The 20,844-nt window shown below is 44.0% G+C and overlaps 1 protein-coding gene across 2 annotated transcripts in view; it reads right to left on the reverse strand.

Annotated features, from left to right (window-relative positions):
- The window catches only part of GRK3 (G protein-coupled receptor kinase 3), a 71,564-nt gene that overhangs the window by 38,763 nt on the left and 11,957 nt on the right, over positions 1-20,844 (reverse strand). For both annotated transcript variants that reach the window (XM_069871433.1, XM_069871434.1), the window contains exon 2: positions 14,769-14,845. In XM_069871433.1, coding sequence (XP_069727534.1) covers positions 14,769-14,845 — 77 coding nt within the window. The remainder of the gene's footprint in view (positions 1-14,768; positions 14,846-20,844) is intronic.

Consider the following 20,844-nt stretch of genomic DNA (forward strand, 5'->3'; position numbering starts at 1 on the left):
CCAGTGCTCTGGATGCAGCCCAGGACAGGGTTGGTTTCTGGGCTGTGAGCTCACGTTGCTGGTTGATGTTGAGCTCCTCATCCACCGACAGACCCACATCCTTGTCTTCAGGGCTGCTCTCAATCCATTCTTACAACTGGAACCTACAGATTCTGAACGCCTCTGAGAACTTATTTCTAATGACGATGTGACGGTGCCTGCACCAATCACTGAAATTCTGTGTGGTGGCTCCAGCACTAGGAAAACACTTAAGAATGGACCTAGGGAGCCAGCTGCAGAATTCATTACCGCTCCTGCAATGAAAGCAACCACTCGTCCCACATGGGAACCACGCCAGCAGCCTCAGGCAAAGGGGTCCAGGTGCTACAGCCGCTCTCTCCCTGTGCTGGGGAAATGACCTTCCTCCCAACAACGACATTCCACGTCTGACTGGTGGGAATCAGGTTCTTCCGGAGTTCTGGTACATCCTAATGCTCGGCTTCATTAGGCAACCCTGAGTGCTGCTCTTAAAAATATTAGAAACACAGGCATCAGGGAAAATTTGTGGGTGTCCAGCACTACATTTGTTGCATCTGGGGAAGTAGAAGCTGAGTGATGGAGTTCTTGTTAATTAATTGCTAATCTTGCAATCAGTATCTGAAGAAAACAGGGGAAAAGGTTGTCAAGACAGGCACTTTCTCTGCCAAATTGAGAGCAATGCCACACAGCAACATGCAGGCAGCGCAATGCATCCCTCCTGGCTCTGCCTGGACCGAGAGCTGCTCTTCTGCGCAGGTTCCGCGTCACTGGCTGAGGAGCAGCTGCATCCCACGGCCGTGCTGGGAAGTAGCTGGAGGAGGGGAATCGCTGCCACGGTGCCAGGAAGACGGGAGATCTGCAAGAAAACTTTACGTCCAAGGATGATTGATCTGAGGCTGATGGTAAAGGACCAGGAATGAAGAAGGATCTGGGGACTAAAAGAGGCTCTCGCAGAGCCTGCAGGACAGAGATGTTATGGAAAAATCTTCAGGGAAACCAAGAAACAAAACCAGATTGCCAGGCAATGACAGCTGGTTTTAGTGACTTGTAACTAGTTCACTGAAGGTTTACAACAAAGGAAAGCAGAATCAGAATCTCCACTACCTAGTTGAGAGCACTGCTTGAAAGGAAGTAAAACTCCTAAGTATAAAAAAAAAAAAAAATCAGAATTCCTTATTTAAGAAGTCCTATTCTGTGTTTTACCTTTTTTTTTGAATGATTTACTTTAAACTGTTAACTCTTATAGCACAAATGCAAACACACTCCTCCTCCGTCTTGCACTTGCAGCTTGTCTGACCATGCAACCCACATCATGGAACAGTTTGGGTTGGAAGGGACCTTAAAGCTCATTCAGTTCCACCCCTGCCATGGGCAGGGACACCTCCCACTGGATCAGGCTGCTCAAAGCTTCATCCACCCTGCCCTTGGACACCTCCAGGGATGGGGCAGCCACCCCTGCTCTGGGCAAAAATCTTGAATCTTTAAATATTCCAACTTTCCAGAATTCAAACACACACAAGTAGAGCCCAACATTCTCCATCCTGAAAGCATTTCTGTTCTGACCTCCCATTGTACCAACGGATTCTGCCCTTCAGCATAGAGAAAATCACCTCTTTCACTGCTGTTCTTAGATCGAGTGCAAAATTATTAGCCAGGAACTGTAGCTCTCAGATAATGGCAAAACTAATTGACAGGCACAGCACTGAATAAGTGACAGGAGCTTTAAGAAGTTCAGAGAGAACTGACGAAAAGCACAATAAGTACAGTTCACTCCACACAGGAAAATAAGACCAAGAACAGAAAGCAGGAATTAAAAAAATGATAGCGTTAAGTAACAGATAAAAGGAACCAGCAATTATTTATGAAATAAAGATGCTGACAGGTTTTGCTTTAAAGATTCCTTCTCCTATACCATGTAATTTCTGCAACAACCAGATCACTAGTTGTTAAGGGGGGAAAAATAGTTTTGAAAAGCTTTTTCTGGTAACCCTGAAGTGATGGATGATGTCAATAATACATCTATGCAAGTGCCTCGGCTTCCCCAGTCTCTAGACATTATTCTTTTCCCATTATCTTTCTATGGACAATCCCACACAGCTAAGCTTGCCAAATGCCATTAATTGCCCTAACTCCATTACCAAGACAAAACGACTCTCCAGGAGGGATAGAGACAGCCCTTGAGGTTTACAGCTCAGTCTTAACCAGGCGCTCACGAACAGGTAAAGATGGGGAGATCCAGAGAGGAGCCAAACACCAGGGGACATGTGCGAGAAAGCTGCACCCACTTGAGTAAAAGAGCCACTCCCAGAGCTCATCCCCAAGCGGACAAAGTCCATTTCACGACCCTCTTCAGTTGCCCTGGTTTGATGCAACCCAGCACTTCCCAGCAGCCACCCTGGACTCTGCATCAAGATGATGCCTGCAGGACGTATGCACCCAGGCTCCATCTGAACCCCCCCAAAACAGCCTCCCAGCATGGGACTGCACAGCACTTTGAGACCAAGGGAACCAGGCGCTGCAGTGCCAAGACACGGCATATTTAAAAGCTACCTGTTTGTTACTAGTTTTTTTGAACAAAGAAATAAAACCCACAATGTAGAACCCTTCTCTTAGAGTTTTAACAAAGAAATGCTGCCCTTTCCCCCTCATACAGATTAAAGTTGCCTTCTCATTTCACAGTTACTTGTAATTTTCCTGCCCTGCTCTCAGTACTATTGAAGCAGGACACATCGCCCCGTCAGCGGGTTCTGCTGGCGTCAAGTCACGCTCAGCCTGGACGGCTCCTCCAACACTCACCAGCGCGACCGCAGCTCAAGCCACGCTGCCAGCCAGCCAGAGGGCGAGCACTGGCCTCCTGTCTTCTGCTACCGGCTAAAGGTCACCTCTGCATTCCTAACGCCGTATCCTGATCCTCACAACAGCGTCAATTAACTGAGAGCACAGAGTAATAATAAAAAAATTAATGAGGAAAACTCTGTAATAAAACAAACCTTGAAGAAAATTACTTACCACATCTTAATTGAAATTTTATTAGTATCTGATTCAAAACCCTTTTAACAGGAGTAAGTAAAAATGTTATTAAAGCAAACAGAAGCGACTAGGTAAGACAGCAGGGTTAAAAATAGAGACGTTTAGCCCTGATCTAAGTACTCACAATGCCACTGATTGAAAGGAAGCTGCAGCTATTTACAGCAGACCTGAACGTGGTCCAAAATGCTGATGTCAACTCTTTCTAGTAGGCAAAATAGCAAATTAGAAAATAAAAATATCAAGCTGTTTCCAACTCCTAACTAAACGTGCTGTGTATAAATACGGAATAATGAAAAACAAATAAGTAGCGACATCTGCACCAGAACCAGCGCGGGCTCGTTTCCCATCGGCTGTGGCTGACGGCTCCGACTCCCAGGCAGAGAAAGCTTCAGTGCGAGCTTCCCCACACCAGGCTGCTTGGGAACATGTGCTGCTGGCTCCGCCAACAGAGCCACACAAGGATTTTTCCTCATTTGGGGCACCTCCAGGACTCTATCCTAAGTCCTTCCAAGACCTCACCTGATCTTTCTTTGGTTGCATTCAGACAACAGCATAAAGAAGCAGAGGTGTGGTCTAGCAGAAGGTGTCCCAGTTGGAACTGGATGATCTTTACGGTCCCTTCCAACCTAAACCATTCAATGATTCCACGAGCGTAAGCAGAAGGACATCTGTACGCATTGCTACTCCGACGCCTCAGCCCCAGGAAAGTCTCTGTGCAGAACTGCTGAGGAAAATGCAGGACAGCACGCAGCAATGGCAAAACCCAGCTAAAGCACCGCACTGAAGTTATTGCTTGTGTGCATTTAAACCCAGTTGTTGAGGGTTTTAACCACGAGAAACGGCCCTCACCTGGCAGCAAGGCTTTGTCACCCCTCACTGAAACGGTGCAGGTTTGCTGTGTGACACCCAGGAGCTCTTGCTCAGTGCATCCTGCAGCCTCTGCTCGCCAGGAGCCAGGATCACGAACAGGATCACACTTAGCTTTTCTGCTGGAAGACTACCATCCCTCCCAGTGTGCCATCTCACCTCTTATTTCCTTTGTCTCAAGCAACGCAACAAGCCCACCACGGGGACTGAGAACAGATCCAGGTCTCAGACACAGAACCTTAAGGGCAGAGGTCTGTTATTAAACCATATAAAAACTGTAATTCCAACCAGCCTGCAGTCGTTACAGAACATCCAGTCAGTTCCAAATCTTGTTCTGTACAGTTTACCCGCTCAGTTGCCATAGCACAAGATAATTAAGACCACCTAAAAGCTCCAGAACTGAGAGAACCACCCATTTTCTTGTTTGGGAACAAAGATATTTGCTACTACCAGGGAGAACTCGTCTGCGTAGGAATCACAGCTTTGGCTCAGTACAAAGCCACAAAAATCCTCACAGCCCAGAAGGCACCACAGATTTCACTGCTTTTCTTTCCAATTATGAGCTATTTGTCCTTAACCTATTTTTCCTAACAGAGCCTAATGTACATTGACTTTTCATTAAAAATAATACATCATAACAAATTAAAACATCTCTGTGCATACAAAGCAAGGTAAAAGAACAAATTATCTTTTACAAGGCAGGACTTGCATACAATGGTGAGGACTGCAGAACTATTTCCCTAGAACTGAATCAAACTGAGCTCAAAATTAGTCTGCGAGTTGCCAGGTAGCTTGTTTAATTATGTCTATAAATCATTATAGGAAAACAAACTTTTGTTAAAAGGTTTCAAGTGTCTTCAAAGAAAAATCCTTATTTCCAGGCATGTTTTTCATCAAGTTTTCACCCAGTGCAACCACTAACATGTGTTAAAACTTGGTCAGCCTTCTTCCCACATGCGGGAGGTGCGCGTGCCTTGAACTCCTGCAGCACGTGGGTCTCTTCCAACCTGGTTATTCTATGATTCTATGATTCTACGAGGAGCTGAGGAGCTGCTGCTACCCGAGCTTAGTCACGAGGGAAGGGGTTTGACACGGTTCTGCGCCAAACCTCAATACAGGCTTATGAGGTAGGGGATCTTAAACAGCTGACGTACGGACTTACTGAGAGCATTCCATTATTATTCCGCTTAGAGCCCAGAAGAGCAGTCTGGAGGAAAACACTCGAGGTGGATTACAGTCTGCATTTCAAATGAGAAGGCGCACAGTAAACACCCTTCCATGTCCTCTGACAGCAGTCAGGAGTTCGGTGCTTTCAAAGGACAGGACCAGTGGCTGTCAAGATGTCAAGTGGAGGCACACATTTCAAATGATGAAAGGATTTCTAGAGAAAAGAAGAATGTGCTCTATTTTTAATACCTAGCTGTAAATCATTAAAAGAAAAAGTGATGCCTGTGCTTCACTGACTGTAATTGCCACTGGATCTTTGCCTCAACCCCCCGCACCGGGTGTCATCTTAAGACCCTCATGAACCGTACCTCTGAATATTGAACATGCAATACATCATTTTCTTAAAGCCATGAAAAGAAAAGAATGGGGAAAACCAATATTTGAACCACATTTACTGCATGTCTTTCATATTTCAGTCTCCCTTACCATGCAGAATTCCAGTGGACTAAAGGAGATCTATAGCTACATGGAAAATGGAGTATTCAAAGGCATTCAACATAGCACAGGTGACAATAAAGGGTTGTACATAAGAAAAAGTGCCTCTAAGAGATTGAGGACCAATATCACTAAACAAAGATATGTAAAAATACTCTAATTTTTAAAGCACAACTAAATACAGAATTGAAGCGTTTCATTTCAATCACTTACAGCAAAGAACGGGATTAAATTCCTTCACTAAAGCTGGTCAAGAAACACAAAGAACTTGAGGTTTTGTTCTTTTTTCACTTGTAAACAGAAGAAACTCCCACGGTGGCAAATGCAGCTACCAGCAAGCTATTATCAAGCTAACAAGTATTAGCAGCTTAAAAACATCATGAGGGTTGGCTGTTATTTGCTGTATGGGTTCCTTCCCCATGTCACAAGAATATTCAGTCCCTGTGAAGGATGTGACAATTTTTATTTTTCTGATCCACATTTTCCCATTATACAACTTTTTAGAATTACCTAACGCAAGCCAATCTCCCTTGATTACCGAAAACCTCGCTAAGCTATGAACTACTCACTGCTATGAATTATTTATCACCAGGAGGTGCATTTCTGTTTCTTAGAAAGGGTCTAGATCCACATGTGTTTTTTCTCTTGGGGAGAGGGGAGCGATAGGATCATTTCACGAAGACCTGGAATAATTTCACAGCAACAGCATGTTCTCAAGTCTCTGCTGGCAGTGTTCACCTCAGCAAGTACTGTTCAGTATCTTAACCACCAGAAAGAATCAAACTGTTCTGCAAGAGCATCTGTTGTAGTGTGGTTAAAATCAAAGCACAAAACCAGCAGTGTTCAGTTAGTAAATACACACAGCACTTTGGTAAAGAGGAGCAAAACCACTAAAACAACAGAGCACAGATCATTCTCCTGCATGAGTTTTAAAGCTTTCTTCTGCTTAACTCTGTGCACTTGAAGAGAGAAGAGCTGCGAGCTGGAGGCTCGGAAACAGATGGCTCCACTTCTCGTCACTCCTTCCCCTTGTAATCAAAGAAATTATTGACAGAATTATCTAGAAACATTAAGAAGCTGCTTTGCGTATTTCTAAACCTACCTACCCAACCACCGCAGACATGCTCGCATTAGAGAGGAGAATCTCAGAGAGGTGCTGGCTGCTGCTGTCAGTGGAAAGAGGCAGGGAAGAGAGAAGCAACCACCCTGTAAGGCTACTGCTCCGTTCCCCTGAGTTGGAAGACTCAGAGCTCTGAGGTGCAGGTTACTCACCTCCTGAAACACACTAAACATCATCCTGCAACAAGAACTTTGCAAATGTGGACCAGTTCCTGAGGTGGGTTGGGGCAAGTCATATTATGCATCATTCATTTATAGGGCATATATTGGCACAGAACAATAAAAAGGCTTGTATAGAAAGGCTTGTATAGTGAATATCCATGTCTGTCCTCTGCTGTACAAATGAATTCCCGAGATGAGTGATAGCAGAGCTCTCCAGCTTCTCTGCTCTGCAACTTTCTAACTAATCTACCTCTTAACAGCACTGCTGAAAAGTTAGACTAAACAGCTTCAGTAATTTAGATTCTACTTACTCTTCTGGTTCCCAAGCTTTTCTCCCATTACTAATGAGTTATCCCACAGAGATGAATGAGCAGCACTGGCAGGACCAGGGAATCTGTTTTATCATTAGTATGGAGCTATGCAGGTAAATCTCATTAAAGTTGTTATCATGCCACATTACAGACACGGAAAACTAGTATTTTCCCATTTCACAGTAGTTTTCAGGGGCTTAATTGGGCTGTGAATTGTTTCAAGACATGTTGATAAAAACTCCATGGGAGTGCAACTGTTTTGGAGTGACTGAGAAATTGCTGGCCGGGGGGAGGAGGAAATCAAGACTGTGCACCATCCCTGCTTATACACAAGTATAGATACCAGAAATGGGCTGAGAACACTCAAGTGAGTACAGACAGACAGAAAACACCATCTTTGGTATGGAAATCACTTAGCTCTGCATTAAGGATGGGACAGGCTGAGAGAGTCGGGGTTGTTCAGCCTGGAGAAGAGAAGGCTCCAAGGAGACCTCAGAGCAGCTTCCAGCACTTGAAAAGGGCTCCAGGAAAGCTGGGGAGGGGCTCTGGATCAGGGAGTGCAGGGAGAGGATGAGGGGGAATGGCTTTAAGCTGAAAGAGAGCACATACAAGTTAGAAAATAGGAAGCAATGTTTTGCTGTGAGGGAGGGGAGGCCCTGGCCCAGGTTGCCCAGAGCAGGGGTGGCTGCCCCATCCCTGGAGGGGTTCAAGGCCAGGTTGGATGGGGCTTGGAGCCCCTGATCTAGCGGGAGGTGTCCCTGCCCATGGCAGGGGTGGGACTGGTCCCTTCCAACCCAAACCATTCTGTGATTCTATGAATCTAACCCCAAAACTGTACAATTGCTCTGCTCTGCTGAAATAAAGACTATTCTTCCCCCATGACTTAAATCTTCTGAGAACTATATTGTCTATAAATGCTAATATAGATCAGCATGTGTACATTATCCATTATGTGAAGTTCCAGATGACAGGATATATTTTTCCTATTTTAAAGCTCAGACTTAATCTGCAAGTTCAATGGGAAATCACACAACTGAGTATCCTCAGTCCCTGCACAAAGAAAGGTGCAGGAGCACAGCAGGCTTTGTCCCAACAAAGAAATGCTCAATTATTTATGATCAGAGGAATAACCTACATGAATAAATGTATTTTTTAGTGACTTTGAATACTATTTGTCTCTGACACACAAGACGACCTCTTCCTCAAAACTGCCTGCAGGTAAAACACATAAAATCTACAGCAGGAAACTTCAACAACATCCCTCAAAATGATCTTTAATGCAATTCCTGCACGTACTGCATTTATTTTACCACAAAATAAAACTATGTTTGAAGAAATGTAGCTCCCAGTAACATTCAAACTATGACATAAAAACTAGATCTGAAACCTAATACTAATTTGGTAAAAAAAACCTGCACACAGCAAAAGAAACAGAGTTTTACACGAAAGCTCCGAGTGCCCGTTTTCTCTCTTTCAGTGCCCACACACCAGGTTGGTACAAGAGGAGAATCGCTGCAAAGGAACAGCTCCACTGTGAAACGTCTTACATCGATAGTTTCTGTTTCAGTTTATAATCACACAGTTTCCGACATCGACTTGTGGTTTGCTTTCTGTGTTGTTTTTAACCGATCACAGGGACGGTGCAAGGCAGGGGTGGGTTCTCCAGATTCATAAGACCTCCTGCAGCCCATCCACAGCTCAAGCTTTTAGTCTGAACTCGAATTGAAAATAAGAAGTAACACAAGGGAGAAGAAGATTGGTTTTCAAACAGTATTTTAAATAGGGTTTTTTTGTTGGTATAGTTACTTCCTAATTTTCATGCTGTCTACTTCTGCGTGGTGGCTGCCTTCCCCACGTCAGAAAAGGAACCTCAGAACAGAACCACTTGAACAACCAACCAGCTTTCTTGCTCTTACAGAAAACCCACCAAGATAGCAACTATTTTTCATATCACATGGTTGCACAACATTAAACATCAATATTCTGGAATAGAGTGCAATTATCTCATGAACATTATTAAGAAATAAGTCCAAGGATGCATTAGTTTCAACCATTCAAGTCTTGGATCAGTAGCCAACGTGTGCCCTCAGCTGCCTTTGGCTCTACATACACTCTGGTTTTAGCGGAGGTTTTTGAGCAGCCCCTCCTGTTCACCACTGGCCTCTCCCTGGAAGGACAAAGGCCTCAATCCATCCCAGCCAGCAGCTCCAGACCCACCAGAAGCAGCTAGAAGGGACCAGAAGCAAGATCTGCTAATGATTTTGTCATCCCCTGCTCATTCAAGAGCCAAAACCTAAGGTGATTTTCTTAACTTCCAACCAAGTTTTATTGCTTTTGTTGTTATTTCCTCAGAGGACTATTTAATTAGTTCGGAATGCCAACGGCACATAGATCTTACACGTAAATTCAACAATAGCTTAAATAATGCTCTGGGGAGGTACTCTTCCCAGCCTGTTATTTTTAGGTATCTCAGGGCGAGCTGTGCTACCACACTGGCAACAGAAAGAGGAAGAGCACAAATGTTTTTCTCAACAGATTTTAACTCAAGATCCATCTAATGATTAGCATCAAAATTCTGAAGTAATGAAATATGATGGGTCCAGAACTAGAGGAATAAGCAACAGAAAGCATGATTCACTGCCCTAAAAAAACTCTTTAGCTGTTCTCACCCTAGTTTGTTGGGTTGTTTTTTCCTTTCGACAGAAAGTTGTCACTGACAAAGCTGAAGGAAACAGCAGCCGGAACAGTTGGGTGCACATTTCCCTCTAACTGCAGAGGGCAGGCAGAAAAACCCCTCCCCAAAGTCGTAGGTTGGTTGTGCAGAAGGAATGACACAATAAACCAAACACTCATCTGCTCTAGAAATTCAGCTAGAAAGCTATTGGAATATACATGAGCTGTGGTGCACAGGGAGCAGATAAGGAGCGAGAGAGCCCCTTAAGACACATGTGCTTAGGAAAAAGCAATGATACAGATGGCAAAATGCTCACCCTGGCTTGGACGACCTCCAGCGTGCTGCCCGCTGATTAGCAGGATGTAAAAGACAGTTAAATGAATCACCCAAGAAAGATCTTTCCTCACCATACAGAAGTGGATGGTAAAGACGGAAAAAAAAATGTTTGTACGGTGCTAGATCAACTACAAAGGGGTTTAATTGCTTCTTTTTACAAGTGTTAAATTTCAAGAAAATAAAACAGAAGTTAGATCCAGCTTCAGAGGAAAGATTGCGAGTTCCTTACCGCGCAAGGTGAAAAGCTCACATGGCAGAATAAGCAGCTGCTGACATAGCTAAAACATGTCCTGTTCTCACCTTCCCCAAGCCCCAAACCCAACGGCTCCGCGTAACCGATAAGCAACAAAGAAGGTCTAGACAAACTGCCATGTCCCACCAGCTTCCGAGCAGCCACCAGAGAACCCAAGGCCAAACCGAACCCAGGACCTGAAGCCATAGGAAGCTATATCAGAATTTCTAAGCCAGCTTTACTCATTGCCTGCCAAGTAGATGCAATTTGTCAGAAAGTCCAGGGTCAGACATACGAGTCACTGAACTATAACTGGCGAAAAAGTTTCCTTCAAGCATTTAACTTTAATAACCACGATAATCCTGTTCTAAAGTAATATTATGACCTAATTCACTCCCTGTAACACCCTGGCAGTTCCACTCGCTGCAGCGGATCCCAATCCACCCAGCAGCTCCACTCATATCAAAACTGCCCTCTGGAAGCAGCATTTTTCTAAGCGTGCCCATGGGGCAGAGCAGAGGAACACGACAAGAACTCCACGTGCAATTCCAACGCAGGTGTGAAACGGAGTGGTTTCCACATGTAAATTATAGATATTGGGATACCAGAAAACGTCTTTTTTTCAAAAGCAAACGCATAATCTGGCGTTGTAGCAAACAGGATGTGGTAAAAAGAAAGCTAGCTAAAGGTGGTTACGCGCTCCGCTTCGAGACAGGCTGTACTTCCCCATGAAGCTTCTGCTGTGAAGGAAGCAGCTTCTGCGGGAACAGCTGGCTGCTGGGCTGTTAAGTGCTGCCAGAGCATTTTTCTGGGTGGCTCTATTATCTTCATGTCCTCTGACTCATGAGGAGATTCTTAGAGAGTTCAAGACCATCCTGAAGCATCACTCCTGCAAACAGCCATGTTTCAAGAGGTGAGAGCAACCGATTTGCCCACATGAAAAAAAACATGCAAATAGAGGACAGACACTTGTTTAGGCAAATTTTATGAAGTCCCCAGGCCATTTTCATCCCTGGAAGGGCTGCTGCCACTCTGCAGGCTGGTGGAGTATATCCTGCTCTTATTTTGATCCTAAAGGGTTTTGATTTCCCAGCCCGTGCTGCTGTGTGTGTTCTGCAGTTCCACACCTGGGGGAGGTGGGAGGGAGGGAATTTGGGTCAGTCTTCCAGCAAGACCTGGAAAGCACTGATCCTAAAAGGATTTAAGAGCTCCTTAAGGATAAACACTTGCAGCTGATAATATCAGCACCATAATTAGACATGCTCATAGGAAAACATCCAATAGGAACAACCCCATATACAACATCAGAGAGACTTGGATCAGACAACTGATCAAAGCCTTGGTTTTTACATTTGAAAGGAGGACACTGAAAACCAGAAAGAAACAATGACCTGGAGATGTAAGAACTACCTGTGGTCTAGAAAAAAATGCTTAACAGTCCTTACATACATTGCTTGGCAAAGGAAAAAACAAGTGGCTTGATGAAGTTTTATAATTAGTACATAGGGAGAAAGCACTGTATACTAGAGGGTGCTTTAACTCATAAAATAAAGGCATAAGAAGAGCGAGCACCAAGGAGATGAACCAGCAGAACTGCAGCTCATGATCAGAGCTTCCTTTGACTCCAGTTGATTTAAACTCCTCTGAGCCAGAGCTGCCTCCCACGCGGTGTCCAACCCAGAGCTGCACATGCAGGTCCAGCCTCAGCTGTGGTCCCTCCAGCCCCCCCCCACCCACAGAGACAACAAGAGTAAAAAGATGATTAGACTCTTAATTACCTCACCCTATTTATTTTCACAGACTTCTGCATAATGCTGCCTAAAATTGAAGGTGCTTTACCACAAGCAGTTATGCTAATGTCTGGAAACAGAACTAATTGAATGGCAAAGAACAAGCTAGAAAACACAATAAAATTTAAATGAACCACCGCAGTAAAGAAATACAGTATTTTCCAGCGCAATGCAAAATCTTCTGTTAAAAACAGTCATGGCTATCTTTAATGGGCTTTTTTTCTTCCATTCTAAACCCTTCTTCTGAAGAAACCAGCTTCAGAAGTAACCGAAACTCCAAAGAGGTCACAGAAGACCTCCTCATTTCCAGGTAAAGGAGGGCAAGTATTGCTATGACTGTACCAAGGGGCAAAGAGGAAAAACCTCTCTGCCCAGCTGTGAACCACACACCTCAAGATATGGGGTAGAAACTAATTTGTTAATGAAACTCCTGGCTCTAAAAAAATCTAGGTTTGATGGCTACCAACATGGGGGGAGAAAGATAAAATCTGCCCAAGGTTACAGTTACCCATCTATAATTGCTATATCTTACCAAAATAATCTTCACTGTTCTTTGGAACCATCTATTAATGAAAAGTATTCAATTACGTAAACAGAAATATCCATTACACAGATGATGTTCTATTTGACTACAGTTTTTTAAAGGAGGAAAACCAGGACTTCTTCATTTCATTGTCACCAAACAGAATCAAACAGTTAAAGTCAGCCTGGGTTTGGCTGCTTACAATTCCACTTATTTTGCAGCCACCATGCTATTGAGCATATCAATGATTCAGCACACACATCTAAGCTGAAGCCCATACTGGGAGATGTCAGCACAAGCAGACGAGGTTTCTACACATTTACAGTGTAAAATTTCTGGCCAGAATAAAAAGCCATAGTTCTTATGCACAGACTCCACTTCAATTACTGTAACACAATGGAAAGCTCCATGAGGCTTCTATAAACACACACTTTGGCGTTTCCACAACTGTCTTTGTAAAAAGCTATGAAACCCATTAATGATAACCTGTGATACCATACATTAATACTACTTATTTAATCTGGCAGTACTTAAAACTCTTACTCCAGAACAGTCTCATACCTACTGAACTGCACGTTTCCAGGTTCACAGGAAGGCTGGACATTCCTGCTCCAGCCAGGGAGACAGACCAGCTAAAGCTCATCCAGCCCAAAGATGACCCCATCACACCACTTTTGATCTCCTCGAGTCTTCCCAGCCCGTTTTATGGCTTTATCCCCATTTTGCAGCTGCACTGTCCTAGCAGGCATATGCCAACGCACTCCTCAAAGGTACTGAACAAATCTTTCACAAGCCCCTCGAGAAGTCCGCTCCCCTGCTTTATAAACCATCCTACTACTATAATGGTTTTATCCATATCCAGGCATTTTTTTAATTCACTTGTTAAACCTCTGGAAAATTGACTAACCTCATTATTTCTGCAACAGCTCTTCTGTTTTTCAAGATTGTTCAACCTCACTTCTCTCTTTCAGAGCCTACGTAACACCCTGTTTCAATACTTCCCCGCAGGTCATATTTAGCAGACTGCTAAGTAAGGTCTGCTCATTCCCGCTGCTCTTCCCTGGACTCTTTCCAGCCGGTCCATGTATATTTTGTAGTCCAGCGCCAGGACGGACACAATATTCTGCCAAAAGAGGATTACTTCACATGCCTTGCTGGCTACAATCCTGATTTTCTATTTGGCATATGATCTAGCTGAGACAACACAGCCTATGGCTCACTGTAACAGCCAAATCCATTAAAAATATCTACCTGATCCACAATTCTCTGTATTTCTCTAATTACCCCAACAGAGGCGTAGAAGACCCTGCTTGTTTTGACTGCATTGCATCTTTTCCAGATTTCCTTCTCTAGTTTATGGAGTTCTTTTGTAATGCTGTCCTTGTCCTTGGTGTGGTTACAGCCTTTCTCAGCACACACGCAGAATGCAGAATTTCTTCACCCCAGCACTCACACTGTTGACTGAAATGCTGCGTAATAACTGATCTCTGATGCTATCGCTCAAAATCCTTGGATACATCCCTCCACGGTCACACAGAAGCACTGATAATTGTCCCTCCAGTCAATTTTCCCAACAGCTTTGCCCCCTGCACACAGTAGCTTCACCCAGGCTACATTCCCCTGTGTTCCCAGCAAGAACACGATGTCAGACAGTCCAGACATCATGTACAGTATCTTTTCTACCACTGCTCCCTTATCAACAAGGCTTATTACCCTGCAGAGGAAAAGTAGTTTAACTGATGTGACACATTATACGCTGACAAGCCCATACCAAGTAATATAATTTTCTTGTCAATGTTTCCAAATAATTTAATTATTTTTTCCAGTAGTTTCCCAGAACACGAAGTTGACAGATTGCCTTGCTTCATCTTCTTCCCTCATTTCGTTTTATTGAAGACCTTTGCCTAACTGAGTCCTGTCCATATTCCAGTGTTCTTCAGACCATCTACAACACTGATTTTTCAGCAGTCATTACAGAGAAGTGGCAGGCAAGCCAACCTTAAAAATACTTACATGAGTAACATTTTATTGAACTATGACTTACCGATTTTCTGATGAAAGATCTTGTCAAAGGTTAATTCACCCCTTTCCTCGAGGTATTTCTGCATAACACTGCGGATACTAAAAGAGAAAAAGAAAAGAAAAAGGAAGAGTTACTTGAAACGGCTTATTTTAAACCAGACCTTTAACATACTTTGGAGAAAAGGATCTCAGGCAAAATATGATACCACTGCCCATCTACCTCATCAACCCATAGGCTGATGCTCTATCTATAACCCCAAGAGTTCGTCAGGCTACAGCCATTAACGTCAAGTCACAAACACAGAGAGATTGTCCCCATCCCTGAAAACATTCAGGATCAGGTTGGATTTGGGCTCTGAGCAACCTGCTCCAGTTAAAGATGTCCCTGTTCCTGCAATAAAGGGGGGGACTTGATGACCCATAAAGGTCCCTTCCAACCTAAAGCATTCTGTGATGCTATGAATTCACAGCGCTTCCCTGGGACATCCTGTTCATTGCTTCCTTTCTTTATTCTTGCAACAGATTTTAGCTTGCATCATGTAAAATAAATGTAGAAATCAATCAAAGCTCCACCAGGCTGTTAACACTGCAAATGCCATATATCATTTGGAAAACAAGCCAACATAAGCTCCATTAGGCCCCTAGCTTGGCAGCACTGCACTCAACATCTACTTTGCCTAATTTATAATCTCACAATCACTCATTTAAACCACATTAACAAAGATTTCCTGTATTTGTCAAGTAACCTCAATATTCATTTTAATATAATGCCTATAAAAATTTCATATGGGCAACAATACAAGTACATAGATTTGAAAATCAATGCAACCCAGCTTTGGTGAAACAACTGCATCATTCAGCTGTTAAGATAAAATTTCACCAGATATTTTCTGTTTCCAACCTTAAAATTGATATTTTCATACGTACTATTTATTTTAATAAAAATAACCACAAATACCCGGTACAAAGTACTCATACCCTAAACATAGAATCATGGAATGCTTTGGCTTGGAAGAGACCTCAAATCTCATCCAGTTCCACCTCTGCCATGGGCAGGGACACCTCCCTCTGGATCAGGGGCTCCAAGCCCCATCCAACCTGGCCTTGAACCCCTCCAGGGAAGTCCTGGAAGCTGCTCTGAGGTCTCCCTACAGCCTTCTCTTCTGGACTGTTAAACATCACTCAAATTTCTGCAGCTGGAAGACTGAGCCCTTGATCCTTGTAAAAAGCACATTTTGAACTAAGTCGTGTCAGGAAAAAGTCACAAATCTAATTCTGAAATGCAGCACAAGAGGCTGGTTCTCATAGACAAATTTTAACATTGTCTGGAGAGAAAAACTTAGATTTCTGTGGTTATTTCTCCCATGCTTGCAAGGTCCCCCTCACCAGAGCTCCTGAAAAACCTCCCAAACCCCAACAAACACCTCTTCCCTCGCCTTTGAGGGAGTGAAGTATTCATATTTCTCCTCAAATGAAGACCTCGAGGCGTGAAGGCTGAATAACTTGACTAGATAAGAGCCTAGAATAAAAGCCAACTGGAAGGCCCTAAACGCCAATTCAGGAAATCATTCTATGAATAGTTTTTATGTACATCCCAAAGCCCCACGTGGAACACAGATTATGAACACTGTGATCCAAAGCGAGAACTCCGGAGGCCAACCACCACATCAAGTTAAACAAGAACTGGGAGGGCCAGACGCTGTTAATCAGGTTTCAGACTATAAATAATTCAGTGACAAACGCTAGTCTTTTTATTTGTTCATTAAAAACTAGGTCTACTCTCCCTGTCTTTTTACAACCTAAATGAAATACTGATTCCAAATGAAGAGGAAGCAGTAAATAGAGATCGTGTTCTGTACTCGGGAAAAGCGAGGCAGTAAAATAAAATTTATCACATAATTGACAGAATTGCAAAATTTGGCTGCCTGTTCTATGGGTAGATTTTAAAGAAGAGACATCCTAGCTTAGCATGTTTAAAGTAGTGACTGTAAAACTTAATTCTTTTCTTAACTCCATAAAATGTTAGCACGTTGATGGCAAAACACCCCCAGCTGTACCAACCCTGTGCTGTGGCCGTGGCACTTCAGGACACGGTTTAGTAGGCATCGTGGGGTTGAGCTGATGGTTGGACTGGATTATCTCAGAAGTCTTTTCCAACCTTAATGGTTCTATGACCCCTGCATGGACTGGATCAGCCTCCCCAGCAGCAGAGCAGAGCGGTGGGGCTGACCAAAGTAGGGACAGGGCTGGAGGCAGGCGGCAGCTTTCAGCCTGGGAAAGTTCAGCACCTCTGCTCGCCCATGGGTCCTTCCCTCTGCATCCCTCTTCTCCCAGACAGACCTTCCTCCTGCCTCCCTGTGCTTAGAGGAGGACCAGTCTATCCAGGACCACTCTGGATATGGTGTGCATCACCCATGACCACAAACTTCCCACTCCTGGCTGACCTGAGCCCATCTCAGTGCCCGCACTTGGAGCACTCACGGGCAACGTCCCGTTCCCACTGACCACTAGACCATTAGTAACATAATAAGCCTTTTTAATAATAATGACATCAAGAAAGCTTTCCTCTGCTCTAACAAGCACGCTGCAAGAAATTACATAAACGTATCTCAGTCTAGACAACGGGGGAAGAAAACGAAAAATTTAACGTATGACTGAAGCGTCCAGGAAAACACTCCAATTGTGTAACGAACAAACCGCTCCCGCGCTTCTCCTCCTCTTCCTTGACATCCAGCACTTCTGGTCAGATGGATAACATGTCAAAGGAACAAAACGCTTTTGCAGTGACAGAATCTGTAAAATGATCACAGGCTACGGAAGCCCACACTGCATTCCAGCTTCTAAACAACGGATTTTCACACCCACAAAATTGTTTCTCCTTATCCATATGAATAAATAGGAATAAAATACATGGAGTGGATTATGACTAGCCAGAATAATTAACCTCTAATCGTCACACAGAGGTTAAAGATAAAAAAACTACTGAGTTCAAAAGAAACGAAGCAGAATCCATGCATGTTCCAGAAGGATGGAAAATTGTAAAATGGAGCCTAGCGCAATCAGAAAGGAAGGTTCACTCTCTGCCTTTGCATATTGAATCATTAGTTGCCTTACACGTAAACAATCTGGGATTAAAAACCGCATTTCACACCAAAGTAGTCATTTCTGAAAAGCTTTCCATATCCAAATATGCCTTCAGCACAAACAACACGCTAATGCAAGAAGCCGACTTTTTGCATAAGTTCATCTCAGTTCACAGCATGATCTACCTTAATAGCAACACTCAAAATACGCAGAAACAAAAGCGGGCTAAAAATGAAATCCAGGGAGACTTCAGAAACAAAAGCATATCCGACTGTACTGTAGCAAAACCTTTTGGCCGTATATTTTTTTATTTCAGAGAGGAAGAAAATAGCAAACAACAAAAATTTCAGCAATGCTCCGTTTGCTGTCCACATACCACAAGTCGACTGAAATAACAGGGCGAGTATATTTAGGGAAAATCAAAAGTCAGGCTTACAATTCTGTGAGAAATGCAATCTGGACCTCTTTGGACCCTCTTTGGATACCTCTTTGCTGGTTTAACCAGGAGCAAATTGAAGTGGGTACCTGGGAGCACAGGGTAGCCCTTCAGGGCATAGCAGCCCCCGTGTTCACATCAGAGAGAACAAACGTAGCAGTGAGACAGTAAAGAAGTTTTTGGGGTTTTTTTTATTGCAAATAACAGGAGCCTCTTGATGCCCAGCAATGCAACGGTACCCACGTAGCTGATGTTGAGGGGTGCGGGGCAGGTGGATGTTGCAGCACGGCCACGGCCGCTCGTCTCTTGCAGCTCCATGGGAGAAGCCGCTCTTAAAGAAAGTGTTGAACAAAACCACCAGGCTTGTGAAGAAGCTCACCACGCGCTGCCTGCCCAGCAGCAGGCAGAAAGATGACTATCTGCATCACCATCAAACTATAAAACCTCTCTGGGCAGCACAGGTCGCTCTAACCTGGTCAGAAAAGAGGTTTATTGCAAGCGTGAGCTGAACAATCTCTTAAAGGGAGCTTCGAGCTGCATCTTGAAGCTGTAACTATTATAGCCAGCATCCTCGTCTTTCAGACTTGATCAAAGACACTCACTGAAAAGCAACCTGCAAGGTTAAAATACGTCCTGAAATTAAAAAGCTCTGTCTCCAAGCACACATGGTGGCATGCAGCTTGACAGGAGACAGACAACAGCCGCCATGCCAAGGTCGGTACAGGCAGAAAAAGTCGACTTGAAAACCCATCTTCCGCAAAACTAAGAAAATACATTATGTTCTTTAAACACAGCCGAGGACACGTGCAGAGCAAGAACACCGTTCATCTGCAATCCTCCTCCTCAGGCAAGGCACAAGGGAAGCAGCAAACCAGGAGATCCCCTAGGGAGGGAACTCACCCTGGAGCCAGGATCTGTCCTTGGCTGCAGCCACAGCCACGTGCCAGTGCCGGCAGCAACAGTCGTGCCGGCTGCCCACCCCGAAAGAGAGCAGTAATAGTCTGTGACTCCAACAATAAGCGTACCTATCAAAAGAAATAAAACTTCTGCTGGGTGTATGAGCATCTCTGCACCCACAGAGCCTGCTGGATGGCCACAGGCATCCAAGGAAAAGTCCATCGGGCAGCCCAGGACGGTATAAGCAGCTGGAAGCACAACCACGACAGATGCAGGCACACGTAGAAACTAGAAGTTACAAAGGAGAGTAAAATCAACAGCACTCATTGTGACATTTCCTACAAGTTCTGATATTAATTTCAAAGATGCATCAATTTTGTCCTTGCAGTTTGTCACACTAAATGATTCTGGATGAGGGGGAACACCTTCAAGCTGAAAGAGAGCAGATATAGATTAGATAGGAGGAGGAAATGTTTTTCTAAGGGTGGGGAGGCCCTGGATCAGGTTTCCCAGAGCAGTGGTGGCTGCCCCATCCCTGGAGGGGTTCAAGGCCAGGTTGGATGGGGCTTGGAGCCCCTGATCCAGTGGGAGGTATCTCTGCCTAGGGCAGGGGATTTGGAAGTGGATGGGCTTTGAAGTCCCTTCCAACCCAAACCATTCTGTGATTCTATGACTCTTTTGAAAGCATCTCACATCTCAGAAATTGAAAGGGTAAAGAAAGATGCGATGATATGTATATATATACACACTCCTACTATGGGAAACAGATCGAGATGCTACTCCCTATTGACTTTCTTACTACTGTATCTTAAAGGAGCTTTTAATTCTTGACCATAAAAGCACATTATTTTTTCTTATAAATCAATACAAGTTCACATTTGTGGGACATTATCTATTGTAGAGAAGCACACACACACCCCACAGCTTGAAAAAAAGTTCGGCCTTATAGAAGAACCATACCCACATCAAGAACGACCAGCTAAACATATTAATACATTCATCTATAAGCTGAAACCAAAAAAGGAGAACAGAAAACCAAAACCAGAATGAAACGGCAGCTCTGCAGAGGCTGGTCTGAGCGAAGCAGAGTTCAGTATTTAACCCTACCAATGTTTCCTGAATCATCTCAGGCAAGTCACAAACATATCTGCCTCCATCCCCAGTTTGTAAAATAAAGCTGTATTTCTTTTTTTCCTCCTCTATCACCAGGACAGGTATCATCCTTCTGCCACGTGTGTCCCAAGACCAGCACTGAGCTCCTGATGGCTCCTGGCTGTATTTATTATGGCCCCTGATCCCATCCAGCTTCCATCTCTGCTTTCTTCTCCTCGTTCAGCAGAGACACTCCAGCCCGCAGACACAGGGAAGTCTCACCAAGCCAACAAAACCTCAGCTTGCCTGCAGTCAGAAAATAACTAAGCCCACTTAGACCCAATTTCAAAGGAGAAAACCTGAAAGGCTGAAGCACAACGCTACCGACGCACCGTTACTGACACAATTTCTCCTTCGAAGTATTTTTACAGAGGTTTTGCTGAGTAAGAAAGAAAACTCGCATGAAAAGATGACAACGGGGAGAAGGAAAGAAGCACAACAACATAAAAAGCAGATTTGTGTAAGCAATTACTAATGATGCTATTATTTTCCTGCAGAGTGTTTCTCACTGGCATGAAGCACCTCTCCA

Source organism: Phaenicophaeus curvirostris, chromosome 17, assembly GCF_032191515.1.
Source record: "Phaenicophaeus curvirostris isolate KB17595 chromosome 17, BPBGC_Pcur_1.0, whole genome shotgun sequence".
NCBI lineage: Eukaryota > Metazoa > Chordata > Aves > Cuculiformes > Cuculidae > Phaenicophaeus > Phaenicophaeus curvirostris.